At 36.3% G+C, this 23,657-nt stretch overlaps 1 protein-coding gene across 1 annotated transcript in view; it reads left to right on the forward strand.

Moving 5' to 3' along the window:
- Nucleotides 1–23,657, forward strand: part of Ush2a (usherin) — a 692,185-nt gene that overhangs the window by 41,172 nt on the left and 627,356 nt on the right. The window contains exon 3 of the mRNA XM_013066500.3: nucleotides 7,789–7,921. Within this exon, the coding sequence (XP_012921954.2) occupies nucleotides 7,789–7,921 (133 nt within the window). The remainder of the gene's footprint in view (nucleotides 1–7,788; nucleotides 7,922–23,657) is intronic.

The raw sequence follows: 23,657 nt of genomic DNA on the forward strand, positions 1-23,657 counted from the left end.
CTTTATATTGGAAAAGCTTGGCAGATTCTCCATTAATGCAAATGGTTAAAGTTAACATCACTAATAAAGGGACAAAGAGAAAGGATGTAGCACAAGATGAAATGGAATAAGTGGGTTGTATCACCTGAACTTAATCCTGAGGAAACATTGGACAGACCAAGTTAAGACAGTCTATGAAATAGCTGGGCTGTGGTCAGCAGTGTTAGAATTGTGCAGTTCAAGAAAAGATGGAAGGACAGTCCCAGATCACAGGAGATCTAAGAGTTGTGACAACTAAATGCATGTGATCTGGGTTAAATGTGATCTGGGTTAATCTTGCTTTATATAACATACATTTTGGAACAGTATGCAGAAATGACCACTGAGCATAAATTGGTGAGTATTACTGTCCCATTTCTGATTTTGGGGGGGGGTACCAGGGATCGAACTCGGGACCTTGTGCTTGCAAGGCAGGTGGTGGAACCACTGAGCTAAATCCCCTGCCCTACATTTCTGATTTTGATGATTACATTGTGTATTTTTTTTCTTTAGCAAATACACTCTACAGGACTCAGGGGTAATGGGTCATTATGTCAGAATCTTATTTGCAAGTAGATTAGAAAAAAAATTTTGTACTGTTCTTACAACTTTTCTGTAGTTTTGAGATACATACCATATTTAAATAATAAAAAATAAGAAACTACTAGCTGTACTTCATAAAAGATAGAAAGAGACAAGAGAAACTCGACAGAATAAATATAGACAACTCTTGAGGAGTACCTCTATTATGGGAAAGAGATATAGAGAAAAATTGGAAATGAAGCACTCTGAGATAATGTCAGCTTCTTTTCTTTGTCTTTAGCTACTTTATTCATAATTATTTTATTGCATTTACTACCTTGCACTGGAAATCTTTTTATATGCCCATTTCCATTACAGATTGCAAATTACTGGGAGAAAAGATTTATGTTTTACATATCCCTTCTGTACCATCAAACTTAGCATATCATAATGTGCTCATTAAATATTCAGACAACAGAACAGTTTCCACACAGCTATTGTTTTTAGTAAAAAGTATGATGAGCAGTTTACTCAAAAAACATGGAAGACAGAATAAGTCGTTAACTTACGCTTAAGGATGGGAAATTGGAGTTATAGCAAATAACTTGAATTTTGGGGGCATAGATGACTGAAAAGCATTAATCTAAGGTATTTTATTGTTAATTGTAATCATCTTTTGGAAATCATTTGTTCTGTGTGGATAAGACTGAAAAAGGCATCAGGGATGCATGTAGATAGTGTTAAGGGTGTCGAATATTACAATCATCTATGGATCAAAGAATCCAGAAAGTGGAATTATGCAAGAAAGGTTGATAGGTAGGATGGATAGAAAATGGGTTGCATCCTTTCCCACATTCTAGGGGAAATCGACAGAGAGTCAGACCATCAGCAGGTCTTCTGTGGTGTGTATAAATCATTAGTCTTTCTTGCAGGAGAGGAGAATAATTTAACCTTTGGGAAGAAGTGCCATGGAAGTTTCACATCCACTTTGGATAGGATGAAAAAAGTACTTGTGTTCCCATGTGCAGTTTTTAGAGACTGATATGGAAAGCTTAAATAAAGATCAAGGGGAGAACAGCAAATCCAAAGCGTCACACACAGACGTGTGTACGCAGCTGGGGCTCCAGGAAAGGAAATGGACACAGGGGAGGAGAAAGTGTTGGGAAAAAAATCCCTGTACATTCATGGGAAATGCAAAACATAAACCCAAGAAAAAACATTGAGTAAGATATCTGCACATCAATGATATAAGCAGTTACTCAGTGAATCAAATTAGTAGTGGGCACACATGCACATTCCAAATTATTTTTGGTTAGCCCACGTGCCTGTCAAAGCAACTTACCTTGAATATTATCTCTAGCCCCTATTTCGTGTTGTTTATATAAATACAGCTTAGCAGGGAGTCTCAGTAGATGATTTATTTGTAATTATATAAAAACCCATGTTTATAAGCAAGGGCACCCTGAAAAGTGGGCAAAAAATCCTAGTAGGATGTGTTTTATCCATTAGGAAATGGTGCCTTTTCTTTATTACTTAGAGATGTAAAATAGTAGTGGTGGTGATTTTCTTTTGGGGTATCAATTAATCCATATTTATTGCGTTTCTGCCCAGTGTGTAAGACATGCTCATCAAATTTGCAAATGACATAAATCTTGGAGGCATGGTAAACACATCTGATGACAGACATAGCATCCAAAAAGATTTTGACAGCCTGGAGCAATGGACTGAATCTAACAAGGTGAAATATAACACGGATATTTATAAATTCCTGCCCTTAGGTCCACAAAACCAGCTGTATGTGTGCATGATGGGAGTAGATGTTATTTGGAAGTGATGTAGGTGAAACAAAAAAAGAAAAATAAGACTTAGTATTTTAGTGGACAGTCAGCTTGACTTAATTCACCAGTCTTAATTGCATGATGCCAAAAATCCAGCCAGCAATTTTGAATTGTGTTAAGGTACTAATCCTATACCTTAATCCAGTTTGAAAGATCAGAGAACTTCTCGAAACTGTAGCATTTCTGGAGCCATAAGGAGGGAGAGAGACAAAAAAAATGTGTTGCAATGAGAACATCATAGAAACTGAACATATCTACCTTGAAAAAAAGACTTAGAAGAGGAATATGATCTTTATATCACAGGGAAGGGGGACTACATTTGCTTAATGTGTTCTAAATAGTTAGATCTGGAACCTAGGAAGTTATAAGGAGATACCCTCAGTTCAGTCATTTATAATAGTAGAAGCTGTTCAAAGATGAAAGAGTTGCCGAAGTCTGCAAGGACATAGTATTAGAACAGTGAAGCCTCGAAAACTTCAACTGTGGTGGAATGGTGGGGTATGGGGTGAAGGAAAAGGTGAGTGATTTGGTGTAACAAAATGTCAGCACAGTACTGGGTACATTGTAAGTGACTGAAGCATGCAGAAGATTTTACCCTTCTTATTGTGAGCCATGTTGACATGGAGCCTGAATCATTACCTGATGGGGTTCAGGCGATGGGACAATAAATTACATGGCTCCTACTCCCTCGTGCTAACTGGATTTAATTGGCTAATTAAAATTGGCTGTTTCAAAGTGGCTCTGGAACCAATCAACCTTCTCTCTGACCTTGAATAATTTTTGTTTTCAATTCTCTGTGATTCAGTTTATCTTTAAAATGGCGATAATAGCAAAACTGCCCTAGTTTATTGTAAAGATAAAAAATGAATACACATAAAAGATTTAGAACAATGGCTGACATACTAATTTTTCAACAAGCTTTAACTACTTTTGTAACACTAACATAGTTGTCAAAGGGTTACTGGCAGATATAGAACTTGAGATGTGTGTCTTAAAAAATACTAAAAATTCAGGTAAATGCCCAAATGGAAATGGCTTAAATAAATCATGGAGAGAGGATTAAATATTGTGCAAAGGCCAGACAGTCAGGAGACCTCACCAATCAGGCTAGAGTTTAGAAATGAAATTGGGTGAGAAGAAGGGACCGTAGGCTCAGGGTGTTAAGTACTTCGGGATGGGGGTCCACGTGTTCTCAAGGGCCTACGACATACACGTGCTAGTTTAAAATAACTTCGTGTGGTTTCAGGATAAATTGTCTTAGGGTTAAAAATTACAGATAGTATGGTAGAAGCTTTCCTGCAAATCCTTCTTTCACATAGAAATAGAAATTTCTATTTCAGGGCCATTTCTATTTTAGAATGTCTACAACATTTCTTCTCCATAAAGCTTCCCTTTTGAGTCATACTGCAGTGGTTTTCTTTTTGCTTGAATTCCTTCACATCCAAAATGATGTTTTTATATTTGTATCTTCCATCATCACCCTCTGAGAGTAAATTTACATCTAAGATATGTTGCCAAAGCACTTTATGTTGAATATATTAAAAAGGCATCAGTCAGAATGTTTAAAATGCTTTTGTTTCAAAATGATACCTATCATATTGACAAAACTGGTCTTCTTAGGAGGCTTGTGCACAGGTTCTGAGTAAACAAGTCTTAGAGAGAAGGTCCAAATACAAATTATGCACCACACATATGAACAGATTAGGACAGCTTCTCTATGAAACTGCTTAGGAAACTACAATGCTTCATTGGCTGTATTCAGATTCAGTACTTACATTTAAAATAGCCATTATCATTTATAGTGATTAAAATACTATCTAGGATATTAAAATTATTCTGTTATCACCCATACAATCACCTTGAGAAAAAAAATCATGACTTACTTTTCTTGATCTAACCTACAGAGCCACTGTGGGAACTAGTCTGGTGTTGTATTGAATTGAACTTGAATTAGGATATGTGTAATGAGAAAATCATTTTTCCATTGAGGAAGCCAGCCCAGGTTCTCTGCCTATGCACTTTTCAACCAGAGCCGGTAGTTTCTTTGGGCTGATAATGGGCAGCAGGAAGGAGGAGAATAGAAACAAAGATCTGGATCTCCAGGGGACAGGTGATTTTGGACAATTACTGTAGTCCAGACAAGCTTGATGCTGTTTTCTCTTTGGTGACTGCTTAGCTATTGGGGAACTTCCTTGTCTTTTGAATTATACTCCCCACTAATCATGCAGGAGAATTATAGGGTATGGTGAAGAATTGCACCTTTTTAAAGAAATGCAATACACTCTTGCATTCAAAGGAATGAGTAAAACATCTCACAGGGACACAAATTCAACCAAGAGAGTGATTAAAATAGAAGAAACTCTCAGTGAACAAAAGGTAGAGAACAACTCGCTCATCCAAGTCTTCTTCCCAAAGTGTTTTTGGATCCTCTATAAGGGGGATTTACAGACCTCTCCACAACTATTGCTGGGTTTTCCAGTTCATCCATCTCAGGCACATCACTAACCATGCACAGGCTACTCCGAACCTCCGAGGGCTGGGGAATGAGTTAGGTGGAAAGTTCACTTTAGCGGAAGACTTTCTCTTCACAAATCAGAAATTCCATAGTATGTATTCCTATTCCCCCTCAATAACTGGCAAGGGGATAATCCACATGAGCTATTGCAAAAAGCCACTGTAGTCCTCACAATTTCTGTGTGATAGGCCCCAGATCAGAATTGTAAAACAGTTGGGAGCCTCTTGGAACATAAAACATGGTGCGGAAAACCAAAGATGATTTCATCTTATTTATAGAAAGGTGGTTGGTAGAGGAGGGGACAAAGGGAGAGAGTGGCTTGGGATCATCATTAATCATTTTTCAAGCACCAACCAAGTGAACACATCCCCTGGAATTCACTTCAAGTGACACTGAATTCTTCTACTAAGCAAATAAGTTATGGGTTGATAAAAAAAAAAAGAGAGAAAAAAGATCCCAAACTCTTGACTGCAGATATAATACAGTGAATGCAGAAAATCAAAAACACGCTTTCTATCTGACTCAGAATAAAGGTACACTTCAACTTGTAAAAGACAACATTTTTATTTGAATGATATGACAGAACTGTCGCAGGAGTGTTACCTGCTATAAAGAAAGCCTAGAAATTATTACCTTTATTAGACCAGTGACACTGAGCTTTAGCCATACATTTCTAACTTCTGTCCCTCTACAGAGACAATTTTCTTTTCTTAAATAAACTGTCATGCTAGTGTTAATATATTGTTGGCTCTCTCATGCTCTGAGAATACTGCTGATATAAAACATGTATATGTTAGATTGGTAATAGTATCTTTAGTGTAGCTGACTAGAACAAATGTGCTTCCCTCATGGCTGTGCTAATGTGATAAAGGAAAATTGGCTGTTCATCAGCTTTTGGCTGGGTAAAGACAGTAGAGATGAAACCACATTCTTTTTTATGCATTAATACCACCGAGAACTTTTCACTAGTTATATTTCATGTGCCTGCATGTTGCCCAAAGATGTTGTAAAACATGAGATAATGCTACAAATAACAAAGTAGAAAAGCCTGTATCTTTTATAATGATAACAGTCAAACACCAAACGACAGTAACAGGCTGTAAAAAATGGGATGCAAAACAAAAAATGCAGCCCTAATACCCAGGAGAGAGGAATAGATCTAGGCCCACGAAGAGTTGGTGTGTGATCTTAGGTCTATGAAAGCTTTGTTTTAAAAGTAAATCAAATACAACACTGGGGTCAGTGAATTTAAGAAAGGACATGTTCAAATGAAGGCAGGTTGGTTAGAATGGAGGGAAATTATATTGGGTATCTTTTTGAAAAACTGGTTATTACCAAATAATTACGACATTAACTTCCAGATTTTGTTGTTGTTGTTGTTTAGTTGTGTTTTTTGATTGGGAATTTTCAAAAGGACATCTCAGGATAATAATTCATAGAGTAATGTAAAGATGTCTGAGACTAAATGTTATCTTCATTAATTATTGTGAGTCATTTTTAACAGAGAAACATTTAAAATATAATTTATTTTTAAACTATTTGTAGGCTCACAGCAGTTGAGTGGAAGGTACAGACATTTCCCACACCCGCCCCCTCTTTCATACCCATTTATCTTTCCCGCCATCAAAATCCTGCACCGGAGAGGTGCATTTGTTACACTGATGAACTTCACTGATTCATCACCATCGCTCTAACTCTGTAGCAGAACAACATTTTGAGTGCTACGGTTTGTATAGTTTTAACTAAAGTGTTAACATTCCAGCCTCGCAATGGCATAACATTAAATCTGCCTCTCTCCCTCCCCAACCCTTTCCTTTTCTGGAATCTTTTGTTTGCCCTTGGAACTGCTTTCCTCACTAGAGTGCTGAAGATTGCTTTTGCATTTAAGTTAAAAGCACTTGAACAGAACCACTTTCTAGAGACTAAATTTGATGTCAAAACAGCTGACCACTTTAGCCAGGATTACATGAATTATCAAAGATTTTGTGTAGATAGGAACTTGGATGTGTTTTCCATAAAAAATTTGAATTGCTTATTCAGGGATCATGCCTCACAAACAAAACTTCGGTACATTTTTATGGTATAATCCAGGGATCAAACTACAACCTGTGGGCCATATCTGGCTGGCCACATTTTACTAAATAGAGTTTTGTTGGAAGAAAGTCAGGGTTATTCACTTACATATTGCCTATTGTTGTTTTCCATTACAGTATCAGAGTTGAGGCGCTATAAAGTGGGACCATTTGGTCCACAAAACTAAATTATTTGGCTTTCAAAGAAAAAAAGTATCTTCTGGCCATTTATAGAAACAGTTTGCTAACCTTGAAAGTAAATGGACCTTATTAGGCTGCTTGATTGATTAACTTAGAGTGAGACTAGCAAATTTCTGTGTTATTCTGCATTGGGAAAATATATCTGAAAGTCACCGATTGTATACTGACCCTAAAAGAGTAAATATTTATGAGAACTATTTTGTTCTAATAACTTAAATTGAATTATATCCACATGTAATGTATTGTTTATATTTCTGGTTTTGAATTTCTCTCTTTTGTATTAATCTCATTATTGCCAAATATAGCCATAACAATTTCAATAAACATTAAAGAAACAACATATCTTTAGAATATATGAAGGCATGGCCGTCAAAACTGGTGCATATGTAGGACAATATGCATACCTGTGAGTATGCAGGAGTCATCACAGCACAAAACCACACTATGTAGATTTATGTCTGGACTTAAAAGCACAGATATCATTGTGCTATTAAAATAAATTGTAGCCTTTACAACTGAAGAGAGTGGAGAAGTAGTAATGTAACTTGAGAAAACTGCTGGTACATGGTTAGAGTAAAATAAATGTTTATGCACTTAAAATAATAGTGACAATTTCTTGTAGGTTCATCGAACAAAAATCAACTTCTTTCTCAATGGCGTGGAGGAGGGTAACATGGCTTTCGATACAAGAACTCTAAGTGGATCCATTGCACATTTTGCTTCTGGAACTATACAAATAGGACAGAGTTTAAATGGTAAGACACTGAGTTCAGAATGCTATTTATTTCATCCAATTGCATTGTTCCTAAAATGCATTAAAGAAATGATATTTTAAATTATTTTCGTTTATTTCCTACGGCCACGGTAACATTATTATCAACAGGGTGGCAGGTTAATGTGGTAGAAATGCATTCTCTCACAGCTGCGGAAGCCAGAAGTCTGAAATCTTTGGGGATCCCATGAAGAATCCACACCACATCTCTCCTTCTAGTGGCTGCTGCCAGGGCTTACCAGACAGATTCCGAAGCTTTGTCTCCTGTGGTCGCCTCCTCTATACCTTCTTCCCTCCCTGATCTAGCATGAGCTCATCTCAAGATTCTTAATTAATTATACCTTCAAAGACCCTCTTTCTACATATGATGTCAGTGACAGATTCTAGACGGTCATGCCTTGTAGAAACCACAATTCAACACACCACTAATATTAAAACTTCTCTACTTGGGAACAATATGTATTAAACTATACTTTCTTTTCTCTCTCCTCTCTTGGCTTGAATTTTAATATGCAGCATTGTTAAACGAGACTATGAAATGTGAGAAACTGACATATTAACCTGCAATAAACTGGATCGGTGATGTTCCTGTTTTCCAACACTAAAAATAGGTTGTATAACTTAAGAAGATAATGCACACTACAGACAGAAAAGAAGCTAAGAGAGAAGAAGTTGAAAGGAGAATTATCTAGAAATATCTAGCAAGATAGCCTTTAAAATATCTACCTTTAAATGGAGATATTATACAGTATATAACACCTGCTCACTCTAAGAAAATCCAATGTGAAACTCTTTAAAATAGATATATTCCACGTCTCTATCTTGAGAAACATTGTTTTATGTTTTATACTCCTCCAGACTCTATTACATGCAGATAGAGATATGGTTATGTATATAGTATTTTTTCCAAATAGGTAATTATAATACATATGCTTTTTGTGGGCCCTCGAATTAGTAAATACTTCCCCCCAAATGTGATGACTCACAATTAAGGTCAATATACCTCCCCGTTTAGTTGTACATTCTTACCAAAAATGGCATCTTCAGCAGCAATTACATACCTGTGACACATTTTTAAAACAAGCTCCTATAGTGAACATTCAGATTGTTTCTAATCTTTCAGAATTATAAACAGTTACAGTGTTTGATAGAAAACACTGTATCCATACTTTCTATCTGCACGTGTATATAGCTACGCGCCTGCCTATTATCCGATCTCCACACCAGCCCTACACATGGGTTTTTCTTCTTGGAGTTCTTCCGCCCTCTACATTCCAATGTCTTTCTGCCTGGGTTCATGTGACATCCCCTTGCTTTTCCATCTCTATGGCCCGGACAAACTTATTAATGTCTCTAATTCACAGTTATTCCGTCTTTAAGATGATTATGATATTTTACGGAGCCATTGTGATCATAAAATGAGGCATCATCATAGAAAGCATCACTGTTTTACAAGCATTTGGCGGTATTTATTTGTTGAAGGAATAAATGCAATGCTTAGCACAATGCTACTAAATGACATTGGTAAATAATACTATTATTAGTGTTATAATTTCCCAAAGAGAAATCCATAGAAGTTGAATGGCTGTGTTGAAGTATATGATCATTTTATGTTTCAATACATACTACAAAGATTACTTTAATACGTAACATAAGACTACCTTCAGCAAGGTTGTGAAAATTTATAACCTTATTGAAAAATATAGGCAAGTTCTTATTGCCCTAAATACTAACCTAACAAAGCCACTTTTCCCCCACACTTGCTATTCCTTTAAGCGAAAAATAACGTTGGATACCAACTTCCAGTTACCTAAGTTTGAATAGCTTTCCACGTATATCTTCATTTACATCTCCTTTGTGAATTTCTTATTCATGGGATAAGTCCATATATATACTCTGCAATTCCTCATTTATTTATAAGATCTCATTAATGTTAAGAATTGCATGTTTTCTCTAGTTTTGTAGATGACCTGCTAACTTGGGTTGATTTGAGAATATTTGAAATATCTAGTCCAGGCAAAACATCCATGCAAGGTGGTGTATAAGTAGTAGGGTTTAGCTGGATGAGGTTTTTTCTTTTCTTTCTTTCTTTTTTTTGGTACTGGGAATCGAACTTGGGATCTTGCACTTGCAAGGCAAGTGGTGGAACCACTGAGCTAAATCCCCAGCTCTTGATGAGGTTTTAATAGTTACATGTGCCTGTGTAACTCATCTCAAAAAAGTGAGAGAACATTATTAATATCTTAAAGCGCTTTCCCTGTTCAGGACAGGTCTCTACACAGAATAGTGTCAGTGGAGACCTTCATCACTTCAGATAAATTGTGCCTATTCTTGAATTATCATGCAAATAAAATCACACAGTAGGTGCCCATGTGTTCTTTTTACTTAGCACTGTGCTTGTGATTTTTGCCCATCTTCCATGTATTGTCTTGTATCCATATTGTATGCATATACAATAGATATTATATGTATCATTTGCTTTAGAAAATTCTTCTGAATAGTTTTCCATGGCAGATATTGAGACCAGCAGTATTTGAAAATTCTAGCATTCTCAGCAGCACTTAGAACTGCCAAACATTATTGTTGTTTGTCATTCTAGTGGATGTGTAGTACATTTCCTCATGATTAATGATACTGAGAACCTTTTCATGTGCTTATTTGCCATGAAATGCACTTTTTTATAGTACCTATTCAAGTTGATTTGCCAATTTTTAATTGGGTAGTTTGTCTTTTTCTTATTAATTTGTAGGAGGTCTTCACTATTTTGAATATGTGTTATTTGGCAGGACATAAATGGTAAATCTTCTAGCCTTTGGCTTATGGTTTCATTCTTTTAATGATCTACTTTGATAAGCGGAACTGCCTTATTTTAATGAAATCCAATTTACTAATTTTTCTGCTATACTTAATATTTTTTGCATCCCGTTTAGCTTATCTTAGAAAATTGATGTCATGAAGATATTCTCTCTTTTATTCAGGAAGCTTTATTATTTTATCTCTCAAATTTAGTTCTGATTTCTCTCTAGGATAGATATGTGGATATAATGTGAGATAGAAGTCAAGTTCTACTGATTTTTCTCTCCTGAATAATTAACCTAGAAAGTTAAGAAAAAACCCCCACCAAAACTGTAAAGAAGCATTCTACTACAGTCACTTCTACCTCTTGGCTGTGGTAACTTTGTCCCAAACCAGATACCTGTATGTAAAGATGGGCTTGTTTCTGAACTCTATTCATTCTGATGATCTGTCCATACATTTAGTATGGACAAATGTCAAAACATTTAATATGAATTACTGTGGCTTCATAAATGTCTTGATGTCTGTCAGTATCAATCTCAAATTTTTTTTTTCTCTAAAGATAATCTTGAGGTTTATTTGAATTTTGGAAACATTCAATTTCCACAAAAAATTCAGAGATTTAAATCAGTTAATTTAGGAGAGAATATACATAAAACACTATCAAATCTTCTAACCCATAAACAATGCATTCCTTAATTTTAGCACATTTTTACATTTTTAATTTTTACTTTTTACTTTTTTTACTATTTTTACTTTTTACTTTATTTTTATTTTTACTTTTTTATTTTTACTTTTCTATATGGAAGTCTTATATTTGTTAGACGTGCTCCTATGCATTTGTTGGCTATTTTTAAATACTTTTATTTTTTAAAGCAAGTTTAGACTCATAGCAAAACTGCAGAATGCAGAGAGCTCAGGTGTGCTTTATCCCCACCCTGCTCCTGATGATCAACACCCTACTTGAAAGTGGTACATTTGGTGACCCTACAATGACATGCCACTGTCCCCCAGGGTCTGTAGTTTATATTGTAGCTCGCTCTCGTCTTTGAATATACCATTATAATTTCATGCAGGGCATTAGGGTAACTTCACTGTCTTAAAAGTCTTGGGTTCCCCTTCACCCTAACTCTGGTAACCATTGACCTTCTTACCATCTCTATAGTTTTTCCTATTCTGGAGTAACATCCAGTTTGAATCATAGTTTATTGCCTTTTCACACTGGCTTCTTTGCACTTAAGTTTCTTCCATGCCTTTTCATGGCTGGATAGCTTGGTTCTTCGTAATGTTGAACAACGTTCCAGTTTATGGTTGTATCACAGCTTGTGTCCACTCTTCCTGAGGAACAACTTCTTTGCCTCTGGTTTTGGCAACGATGAATAAAGTTGTTATAAATATATGTGAATGCAAATACTGCACAGTGCAATTATTGGATCACAGTTGTGCAAAAATTGCTAAGTTTTCTTTCAATGTAACCAAAATGTTTAAAAAAATATCCCACTGATACATAAAAACCATAAAAGTTGTCCATATTAATGGGGCGACATGGAATGTTTGATGTAGGTGTAAGGTAGGTATGTTTAAATCAGGTTAAACATTACCTCCTTAAGCATTTATTGTTTCTTTATGGTGAAAGCTTTCAAAATAATCTCTTCTAGTTATCGAAGCATAGAGTGCATTCTAGCTGTTGAAACAAGCAGTGTCTATCATCACCCTCTTCTGCAGTAACATCCAAGAGCATCTCGCTCTCATCCAACTGCAACCCGGTTACCACAGACCAACTTCCCCAACCATGCCATCCCACACCACTCCCCTGGGCTTCTGTTGCCCACCATTTCACTCTCAAATTCTGTGAGATCACCTTTGCTAGATTACCCACATGAGTGACTTACTTCACTTACAATAATCATCTGTGCTTCCGTTTGTGTTGCTATAGAAGACAGGATTTCATTTTTATGGCCAAATATTCCACTGTACGTATGAACCACGTTTTCTTCTCCATTCCTCAGTTAGTGAACACTGAAGTTGTTTCCATTTCTTCACTGCTGTGATTAGTGCTGCAATTGAACAAGGGGATGCAGTTGTGTGTTCTATACAGTGCTTTCATTTCCTTTGGGTGTGTACACAGGAGTGGGGTTGTTGGATTATATGGTAGTTGTACCTTTACTTTTTTTGAGGACATTCCATATTCTTTTCCATAATGAGTGTACTAATTTACATTCCCATCAACAGGGTATAGGGTTTTCCTTTAGTGCTTGTGTCTTCTACCACTTGCTACCTTTAGTCTTTTTGATAATAGCCATTTTTATTGGGGCGGGCTGATGGCTCATTGTGGTTTTGATTTGAATTTCCCTGGTGTTTAGTGATGCTGAATATTCGTTTCACACACTTGTTGGTCATTGGTCGGTCTTCCTTTTAGAAATATCTATTTAGATTGCTTGCCCAGTTTTTAATCAGGGTGTTTGTTTTACCATTGAGATTTTGCTGCTGCTTACAAATTCTGTACATCAACCCCTTGTCAGATGTAGTTTGGAATCATTTTCTCTCATTCTGCAGGTTGTCTCTGCCCTCTGTTGATTGTTCCCTCTCCTATTCAGGAGGTTGTTCGTGTAATGTAATCCCATTTGACTATTTTTGCTTTTGTTTCCTGTGCTTTTGGGGTCTTGTCAAAAAAATATTTGCCCTTTCCAATATGCTGAAGTGTTTCCCTTATGTTTCCTTCTGGTCATTTCAGAGCTTCCCATCTTTCTAGTAAGTCTTTATTCCATTTTGAGCTGACTTTTGAAACTGGTGATTGGGAAGGTCTTGATTCCATCCTCTGTACAGTGATATTCAATTTTCCCTACACTATTTATTGAAGATGATTCTTCCCCCGCTGAATGTTCATAGCACCTTTACCAGAAATTCATTGGCTGTGTATTCACAGGTTTATTTCTAGGCTCTCTGTTTGGATCCATTGGTTTATGTTTCTGTTTTTATGCCAATACCATCATGTTTTTATTATATAACTTTGTAGTATATTTTGGAGTCAGGTAGTATAAAGCTTCCTTCTGTTTTCTTTTTGCTCAATATGGCTTTGGCAGTTTATGGGTTTAATATAAATTTTACAATTGATTTTTTTCTAGTTCTGTGAAAACAATGTTAGTATTTGACAGGGATTGCATCAAATTAGTATATCACTTTGGGTAGTACGGACAGTGTAACAATATTGATTCTTCCAATTCATGAACAAGGAATGTCATCCTCTCCAATTTCTTTCATCATTATTTTGTAACTTTCATTGTACAGTTCTTTTACCTCTTTGACAAATTTACTGCTAGGTTTTTTTTGCAGATATTTTAAATGAGATTGCTTTCTTGATTTCTATTTCAGATAATTCGTTATTGGCATGTAGCAACAATACTGATTGTTGTATGTTGGTTTTGTATACTGCAAGTTTGCAGAAATCATTTACTAGCTCTAAGAGCTTTTTGTGAAGTTTCAGAGATTTCTATATGTAAGATCATGTCATCTACAAATAGTGGCAATTTGACTTCTTTTCCAGTTTAGATGCACTTTCCTTCTTCTGCCTACTTTCTCTGGCTAGAACTTACAGCACTATGTTGAATAAAAGTGATAAAGGTGGACATCCTTTTTTTGTTCCAGAACGTGGAGAGAATATGTTCAGCTTTTCTCCATTCAGTTGAATAAAAGTGACTTATTACAAATGATTTTTATTACATTGAGGTACACTCCTGTGTAGCTAACTTGCTGAGCATTTTTATCATGAAGCCATGACCATGGGGTTTTGTCATTCATTCTGTTGATAAGGTACGTTACATTTACTGGTTTCCATATATTGAATCATTCTTCATCCCTGGGGTGAATCCCCCTTTGATTATTGTGAAGAATGTGTTGTTGGATTCAGTTTGTTCGAAGATTCTCATGTGTATGTCCATGAAGGATGCCCTTAAGCCTGTGTTGTGTGTGTGTGTGTGTGTGTGCACTCTCACACACACACGTGTGTGTTATTTCATTCAGGGTAAAGATGACCACCTCACCACATGGCTTTGCTGTATAAAACACCTTTGAAAAGTGGGGTGGGTGGGCAACCCACTTTCCGGTCCCCTTCTGTCTTTCTTAGACAGAAGCTTTCTTTCTCTCAATAAATTTTTCCTACTTTTAACCTCCATTATTCCTAGAATTCAATCTACGATTTTAGAGAACATGAACTTGTGTTTCAGATATCTAGTAAGTTTGGGAGTTACATCTCTTCCCCCTATATCAGTATGAATCTAACAATTTATCATTTCTTCTAGATTATCAAATTTCTTGGCATATAATTGTTCATAATAATCTCTAATGATCTTTGGTATTTTTGTGTTGTGAGTTATAATGTCTCCCTTTTATTCTAATTTTATTTGAGTCTTCTCTCTTTTCTTAATTTAGCAGAGAGTTAGCCTATTGAAAAGTGATTGAAACATTTTCTTTCCACCAAACATAAATGAGAGTTCTTATTGATATGTACCTCAACAGCATTTGATGGTATCAGTCTTCTGAATTTTGGCCTATTGCTTATTTTTTTCATGCAATTGAATTTTGTTTTCTAATTTTGTTTCTATTATAGAAAAATCCAATCAAGGACTTTGTAAAATTCAGTCAATAGTTACACAGTTCTATCATTGTTATATAATAGGAACTTAAATCTTTTAAAACGTTTGCAATAAATGAATAAAATACACAGGGGTTAGAGATATCCTATAAAATTTATATATGATATCATTGTTAATTGAAATAATGGAAATTTTCAGTTTTGTTTTTCTCTATGCCAGTTTAAGTTAATTTTAGTTTAAAGAAAGAATGTATATATCTTTGATATTTAAAATACATTGAAAACACAGTGATAAGTTTCTAAATTCTGAGGTGGGTGTGGTGGTACACTCCTGTAATTCCAGCACTTGAAAGCCTGAGGCAAAAGTTCCCTGGAGGTTCCAGGCCAGCCCCAACTACATAGTGAGCTCAAGGCCTGGAATACAGCAAGACCTCCTCTCAAAAAACAACAAAACAAAAAAATTCCAAGTTCTAGTGTGAAACTATCCTGCAGTAGGATCTGATTCTGTTGTGCTTCTTTCATCAAAAATATTTCCTCTGTTTAAGTCTCGGGTCTTTAATCTATTAAATGGTAATTTAATACATAATATGAGAGACTCCTAGGAATTGTGGGACTTATGCCTGGGACATATTGCTTGTCATGTAGTAAATGTGCAGTAAGTAGCAACTATTATTAACCTCTTTGAACATCTATTTTCCTTTTTAAAAAAATTCTTTTATGGGTACATTTTAACTATACAATACATTTACATTTATCATTGGGTGCTTGCACCTGTACATGATGCATCTTGGTTCTTATTTTTTCTCCATTACCTGTGCGCCCTTCCCTATTTACATAGACTTTGTTTCCATTTTTTTTTTCCTTTTCTCATAATTTTTCCTTTCCCTTCTTCCCTTTCCCCTTCCCCTCCCACCACCCCTACACCTTTGGACCTTTTCCTATTTCAAATGATCAATTATTTGTTTTAATCCTTATTTACACTTTCAGTTTCTCACACTAGAGAAACCGTTTGTTATTTACACATGTGTGTCCTACTTATTTCACTTAAGAGTATGGCCTCAATATGCATCCATGTAGCTATAAATGTCTTTAGTTTCTCATTCTTTATGGCTGAGTAGTGCTCCATTTTGTAGATTAAACCACATCTTCTTTATCCAGTTTCCAGGTGATGGGCACTTGGGCTGTTTCCAAGCTTTAACTATTACAAACTATTACAAACTGCCACGATAAACATGGGTGCACATATTTCACTATGATTCTTTTAATTCTTTGGGGAAGATAACCAGCAGGGGAATAGCTGGGTCAAATGGGACCTCTAGCCCTAGTTCTTTGAGGTATCTCCATACTGATTTCCACAGTGATCGCACCAGTCTGCACTCCCACCAACAATGGAGAAGGGTTCCTTTCTCTCCACATCCCCGCCAGCATTTGTCATTGGTTGATTTCTTGGTAGCAGCCATTCTTTCTGGGGTGAGGTGGAATCTCAGCATTGTTTATATCTGCATCTCTCAAATGACCAGTGATGTTGAACATTTTTTCATATATTTATTTGCTGCTTTTACTTCTTTGTCTGAGAAATGTCTGTTCATTTCAGATGCCCATTTTTGAATTGGGTCTTTGAATTTGGGGGATCTGATTTTTTTCAATTCTTTATATATTCTAGATAGTAGACCTTTGTTTAAGGTACACCTGCTAAAATTTTTTTCCCACATTGTAGGTTGTCTCTTAGCTCTGTTGGTGGTTTCTCTTGCAGTGCAGAAGCTTTTTAATAAGATGAGATCCCAGTTGTTGATTCTTTCTGCTAGTTCCCATGCTACTGAGATTTTGCTCATAAAGTCTTTTGCTCATAAAGACACTTTTGCCAGTGTCTTCAAGAGTTCTACCTAACAGCAAGTTTACTGTTTCTGTCTTAATATTTAGATATTTCATCCACTTTGATCTTAGTTTAGTGCACGGTGATAGGTATGGGCCTAGTTTTAATCTTTGGCAGGTTGAAATCCAGTTTTTCCAACACCATTTATTAAAGAGGCTATCTTTCCTCCAACGAGGGTGGTTGGCTCCTTTGTCAAAGATGAGGTGGCTGAGTATGTCTGAAGTTGTTTCTGCATCTTTTAATCTACTCCACTGATCCTTGGGTCTGTTTCTTTGCCAGTACCATGCTGTTTTATCACAGTAGCTTTGTAGTATAATTTCAAGTTGGGGATTGTGAAACCCCCAGTCATGTCTCTGTTGCCTAGAATTACTTTTGCTATTCTAGGTCTCTTCTGGTTCTAGTTCTGTGAGGTATATTGTTGGAATTTGAATTGGGATTGCATTAAATCTATATATTAGTTTTGGAAGTACGGCCATTTTCACTATATTGGTTCTTCCTACCCAGGAACAAGGGATGTCTTTCCATTTTCTTATATCCTCCTCAATCTTCTTTTTCAAAGTGCTGTAGTTTGCAGTGTGGAGGTCTTTTGCTTCCTTTGTTAGGTTGATTCCTAGATATTCCATTTTTTGGATGCTATTGTAAAAGGAATTGTTTCCCGAATTTCTCTCTCAATGAGTCTGGTATTTGTGTATAAGAAGACTATTGTTTTTTGAATGTTGACCTTATCCAGCTACTCTACTGAATCTGTCAATTAGGTCTAGAAGATCTTTGACCAAGTTTTTTGGGTCGTCTATGCAAAGTATCATATCATCAACAAATAATGATAGTTTAACTTCTTCCTTTCCTACCTTTATTCCTTTTATTTCTTTCTGTTTTCTAATTGCTGTGGCTAATCTTTCCAGAACTATATTGAACAGGAGTGGTGATAGTTGGCATCCTTGTCTTGTTCCTGATTTTAGCGTGAAAGTTTACAGGTTTTGGCTATTTAGTATGATGTTGACTATTGATTTTTCATAGATAGCCTTAATCAGGTTGAGATAAAGACCTTCTATTCCAATTTTCTGTAGTGTTTTTATCATGAATGGGTATTGGATTTTGTCATGCCTTTTTCTGCATCTTTTAGATGATCATATGATTTTTGTCCTTGACTCTGTTAATATAGTGTATTACATTTATTGATTTTTGAATGTTGAACCACCCTTGCATTCCTGGGATAAATCCAACTTGGTCAGGGTATGTGATCTTCTTGATGACCCTCTGCATTCTGTTTGCCAGTATCTTGTTGAGAATTTTTGCATCTATGTTCATTAGGGAGATTGGTCTATAGTTCTCTTTTTGGGTTGGGTCTTTCCCTCGTTTTGTAATCAAAGTAATACTTGCTTCCAGAAATGAATTTAGAAGCCTTGCTTCCCTTTCAATGTCCTTGATGAGTTTAAAGAGTAATGGTGATAGTTCTTCTCTAAATGTCTTGTAGAATTCAACAGTGAAGCCATCAGGACCTGGGCTTTTCTTTGTTGGTAAATATTTTATTTACATTTTCAATTTCACTTATTGTAATTGGGGTGTTTAGAATTTCTATATCTTCCTCATTTAACTTTGGCAATTCATATGCATCTAGGAATCTGTCCATTTCTTCTGTGTTTTCCATTTTATTAGAGTACAGGTTCTCAAAGTAGGGATTGATGATCCTCTGAATTTCTGCTGGGTTTTTTGTGAAATCACCTTTTTTGTTCTTAATTGAATGGATTTGAGCCTTTTCTTCCCTTTTTTTGATAAGGTTGGCTAACAGTTTATTGATTTTATTTATTCTTTTGAAAAACCAACTCTTTGATTCATTAATTTTTTGTATCATTCTCTTAGTCTCCATTGCATTGACTTCTGCTCTGATCTTTATAATTTCCTTTCTTGTACAAGCTTTGCATTTGTTATGCTCTTCTTTGTCTAGGAGCTTGAGGTTCTGCATTAGGTTATTTATTTGAGTTCTCTCTGTTTTCCTAATATAGGCATTGACTGCTATGAATTTCCTGCATAGAACTGCTTCACTGTGTGCCATAGATTCCTGTTTGTTGTACTGGCATTATCATTTACTTGTAGAAACTGTCTAATTTCTTCTTTAATTTCCTCTGTGACCCATTGGTTGTTCAGGAGGGTGTTATTCAATTTCCATGTGTTTGTGGGAGTTTTGCGGTTTCTTATGTTATTGACCTCCAATTTTATTGCAGTATGGTCTCATAATATACAGGGGGTAACTTCAATTCTTTTACATTTACTTAGACATGTCCTGTGAGCTAGCATGTGGTCTATTTTGGAGAATGACCCGTGTGCAGCCAAAAAGAATGTGTATTCTGATTTTGTGGGGTGGAACACTCTGTAAACATCTATTAAGTCCATTTGTTCAATAGTTTGGTTCAGTTCTAGAATTTCATCATTAAGTTTTTGTTTAGATGATCTATTTATGATAGTGGGGTATTGAGGTCCCCCACTACAATTATATTAGTGCTTATTTGACTTTTCATGTCCATTAATATTTGTTTTGTACAGTTGGGGACATTTGTATTTGGTGCATATATATTTAGGATTGACATCTCTTTCTCTTGGTTTATTCCCTTCACAAGGATGTAGTGACCATCTTTGTCTCTCTTAGTTTTGGTTTGAAATCTTGTTTGTCTGCAAATAAGATTGCTACCCCTGCTTTTTTCTGGGATCCTGTAGCATAGAGAACTGTTTTCCATCCTTTTACTTTCAGTCTATGAATTTCTTTTTGAGTTAGGTGTGTTTCTTGTATACACCATATTGCTGGATTTTGCTTCTTAATCCGTTCTGCTAGTCTATTTCTTTTGGTTGGTGGATTGAGGCCATTAACATTGATATTTATAGTTGATAGATATTGACTCATCTTTGTCGTGATGTTTTACTGTTGTTGGCTCTTTTATTTCTTATTTTTTCCCCCTTTCCTTTTAGTTTCTTACCTTTTCTGGTGGCTTTCCACTGTTGGGCCTCATGGAGTTGTGACCTTCGTTGTCTTTTTCTAGGATATTTCTTAGAATTGTTTGGAGTGCTGGTTTGGTGTTCATGAAATTTCTCAGGTGTTCTTTTTCATGGAAGTATCTAATTTCCCCACTGATATTGAAAGATAATTTTCCAGGATACAACAGTCTAGGTTGGAAGTTATTTTCTTTTAGGGCTTGAAATACTTCAGGCTCTCCAGGCTCTCCTTGGCTTGAGGGTTTGTGTTGAGAAGTCTGCTGTGATTCTGATGGGCTTTCCTTCATAGGTGATTTGTTTCTTTTCTCTAACTGCCTGTAGGATTTTGTTCTTAAATTGGGTTTCTGGGATCTTGACAATTATATGCCTAGGTGTTGATTTTTTTTTTATCATGTCTAGTTGGAGTTCTATATGCCTCACTTATCTGTATGTCCAATTCTCCACCTACGTCTGGGGAGTTTTCTACTATTACTTCTCTGAATGGTTTTTTAAAGTAAATTGTACTTTCTCCTGTTTTTTTGTGGACTCCTATCAGTCTTATGTTGTTCTTCTTTGCATCATCTAGCAGCTGCTGGATTGATTTCTCATGGTCCCTTACTATTTTTAAGAAATCTCTGTTTTCATGGTCCTTCACCACAATCCTGTCTTCTATATCTGATATTCTATCTTCAGATTCCCTTAATCTGCTCTGCATGCTTTCCATGGAGCTTTTAATCTCCTGAATATCTGTTTGAATCTGTTTCATGGATTCTATTTCTTTCCTATGTTGGGTGATCATGGTTTCCATTTCTTTCTTATGCTGGGCATTCATGGCTTCCAGCATGTTTCTGAGCTCACTTTTTTTTTTTTTTTTTATCTGTTTCTGTTCTAGAGCCTCTAATCATGTCTTTCACTCTGCTCACCATCTCTGTAGTTATCTGGGAGATTATTTCTGCTTTGAATTTTTCTAGAGCCTCATTCATCTGTTTCATTACTTCCTGTGCTTATCAGTTCAGGGTGTCCTGGTAGTTGATTATCAGACTTTTCCACCTCATTTGCCCCAGAATTTGCCTTTTGTGGGGTTGAAGTCTGAGTTTGTGACTTGCTTAAATGTCTTCTCATTTTTGTTTTTGGTACTGTTCCTGGTTTAGTTCCTGGGTTGATACTTTGAAGTTGCTTATTGTAAGTATCTTTGTTGATGTATTTAGAACCCTTATGGAATGATTGCTTCTCAGAGGTGTCTTCCAGATATAGCTGGTCGTTAGGTTTTGAGTCTCTAATGGCTCTGAGGCTGTCTCATTTTCATTATACCAGGAAAGAGATCTGATTAGATTAATCTCAACACCTTAGCCCAAGTGATACAATTAGCAACACAATAGCATCAAGTACCTCTTAGAAAATTATTAATCTACACCTTTAACTGTGTGAATTAAATCAAAATCAAGGATCAACCCAATATATGTTTATAGTGAATAAACTCTTCAATATAGCAACTTTACCTTTTGGAATGGGGAGTTAGAAGGAGTTGGAGAGGGAGGGATAGGTAGGTAGAAGGATAGGGGAAGGTTAGCAGTGAGGCCAGAGAACAGAGATGAGAGAAGGAAAGAGAAGAAAAGAAAAATAATGAAGAAATATGAATTAGGGCCAGAACAGGAACACAAAGGGAAATGAAGAACAATGTGGCACAGCAAGGAAATGAGGAGGAGAGAGAGAGAAAGAAAAGAGAAAAGAAAGAAAAAAGAGAAAAATAAAAATTTTAAAAGAGTAGAAAAAGAAGGAAAAAAATTTAATATAAGAGCAAAAAAATAGTGGTAATTTTGAAAATAACAAATCAAAGATAAAAATGAAGGGACTCCTTCAGTGTATGTCTCTTCTGTCACAATAGACAATGTGAGCAGCAGTGTGCAGTTGTAAGTCAATGAGTATCAGTAAGCCAGTCATAGACCCGTGAGATTCAGGCAGATTTCTGGCTGCAAGTCCCAAGTTGAGCTCCCTGTCCTCCTGCAGAGTTGGGCTGTGCAAGGTTCTATTGCAGGTTCCAGCTGCCTTTCCCCTGAAGATAGTCCAGGTTCCGATGGGAGGTGATGATCCCTCCAACTTACCAAGTACGGTGGTCTGGTGTGCCTTTATTGCAGAGATTCTCTTCCCTTTTCCAGTGGGCTTCAGTTATCATCAGGGAGCCTGAGGGAGTCCCTGTCTCTGTTGTTCACTTCTGCAGCTCAGCACAATGGCCTTTGTGTCCCCCTGTGTGGAACGAGGTAGTGCACAGCCCAGAGGCCAGAGGTGACAGGAGGCAGGGAGGGGGCTCTGTTGTTGCAGGCGCCCACCCGGCTCCATGGGCAGCTGGTGGGCCTGCCCGGGGGTCCTTACCAGCTCTTGGTCCCAACTAGGTTTAGCCAGCCGGACAGAGCTGGGCTTAGTCAGTCCTGGGAGCTCTGCCCACGTGGCTCCAGGGGCAGCTGGTGGGTGTGCCCCAAACATCTGTTTTCTTACTGTAATGCAGTGAGATAGGGATAATATTTCTATATGACAATTGTAGGGAGCCAAAGTGAAAATGTTTATAAAAGACTTAATTTGTGTATGTGCATACATCAGACAACTTATAGGAAGGGACAATGATTTAAGGCACCTGTCTATTTAGAAACTAGGTTTCAGTAATTAGTATATTGAAGAAATGTATAAAGTACTCTGCATGTAGAATTTTTAAATTACACATTAAATCTTATGAGCCTTATTTCAATATTTAATCCCCATTAGTATTTTGAAAAGTGTTTTATTACACCAAATGTTACCCAAAGTACATGGTGGTGTCATAAATTAGTTCACTTTTCACTGCAGGGTTAAAATGGCTTGTTTCCGCTCTACTTCAGTTCACTAAAGTTTGAATTAATGCATCAGAGGACATAGTGGACTGAAGATGGTATTTATTCTTTAACTGTGTGAAAATAAATTTCACTTCTGATTAAAAAATGTATAATTGCAAAATGATTTCTTTTAAATATTATTTCATTTTTATTATAATTTTCTCCTTTACTGAATATCAAATATCAAAGGAGGAAAAGGATATTCAAAAATAATTTTTGTCTTTATCAACTTACAGGTACGGTTGTACCTGCTGTATCTTTTGTCTAATTAGAGGTGGCGGATATATTGGCTCATTACTTCTGCCTAATGAGCCAGTGTCCAAGTCACCTCTCTAATCAGAAAAGAGATAGGTACAGAATGTTCCGATGAACTTATTCTTCATCATTTTCTTTCTTTCTCTTGGTCCTTTTTCAATCAAACAAATTAAGTCACTGTCCTCCCTAGCTTCGTCCATATCCAAAATAGTTTCATTGGGAAGGGGTGATTGTGCAAGCAATTGCAGGTATCTAAATGAAAGGCTCTTTTGCAGCGCCAGGCTCACCCTCTGCTATGGGACTCACGCTGCTTCCAACCCAGGCACATGGGGCGAAGCAGGACAGTGGAGCCATGTGCCTTTTTGTCTTCTTTGCT

The sequence above is a fragment of the Heterocephalus glaber genome, unplaced genomic scaffold, assembly GCF_053883595.1.
Source record: "Heterocephalus glaber isolate CG9 unplaced genomic scaffold, H.glaber_assembly_v1.0 deba00001067, whole genome shotgun sequence".
NCBI classification, from domain to species: domain Eukaryota; kingdom Metazoa; phylum Chordata; class Mammalia; order Rodentia; family Bathyergidae; genus Heterocephalus; species Heterocephalus glaber.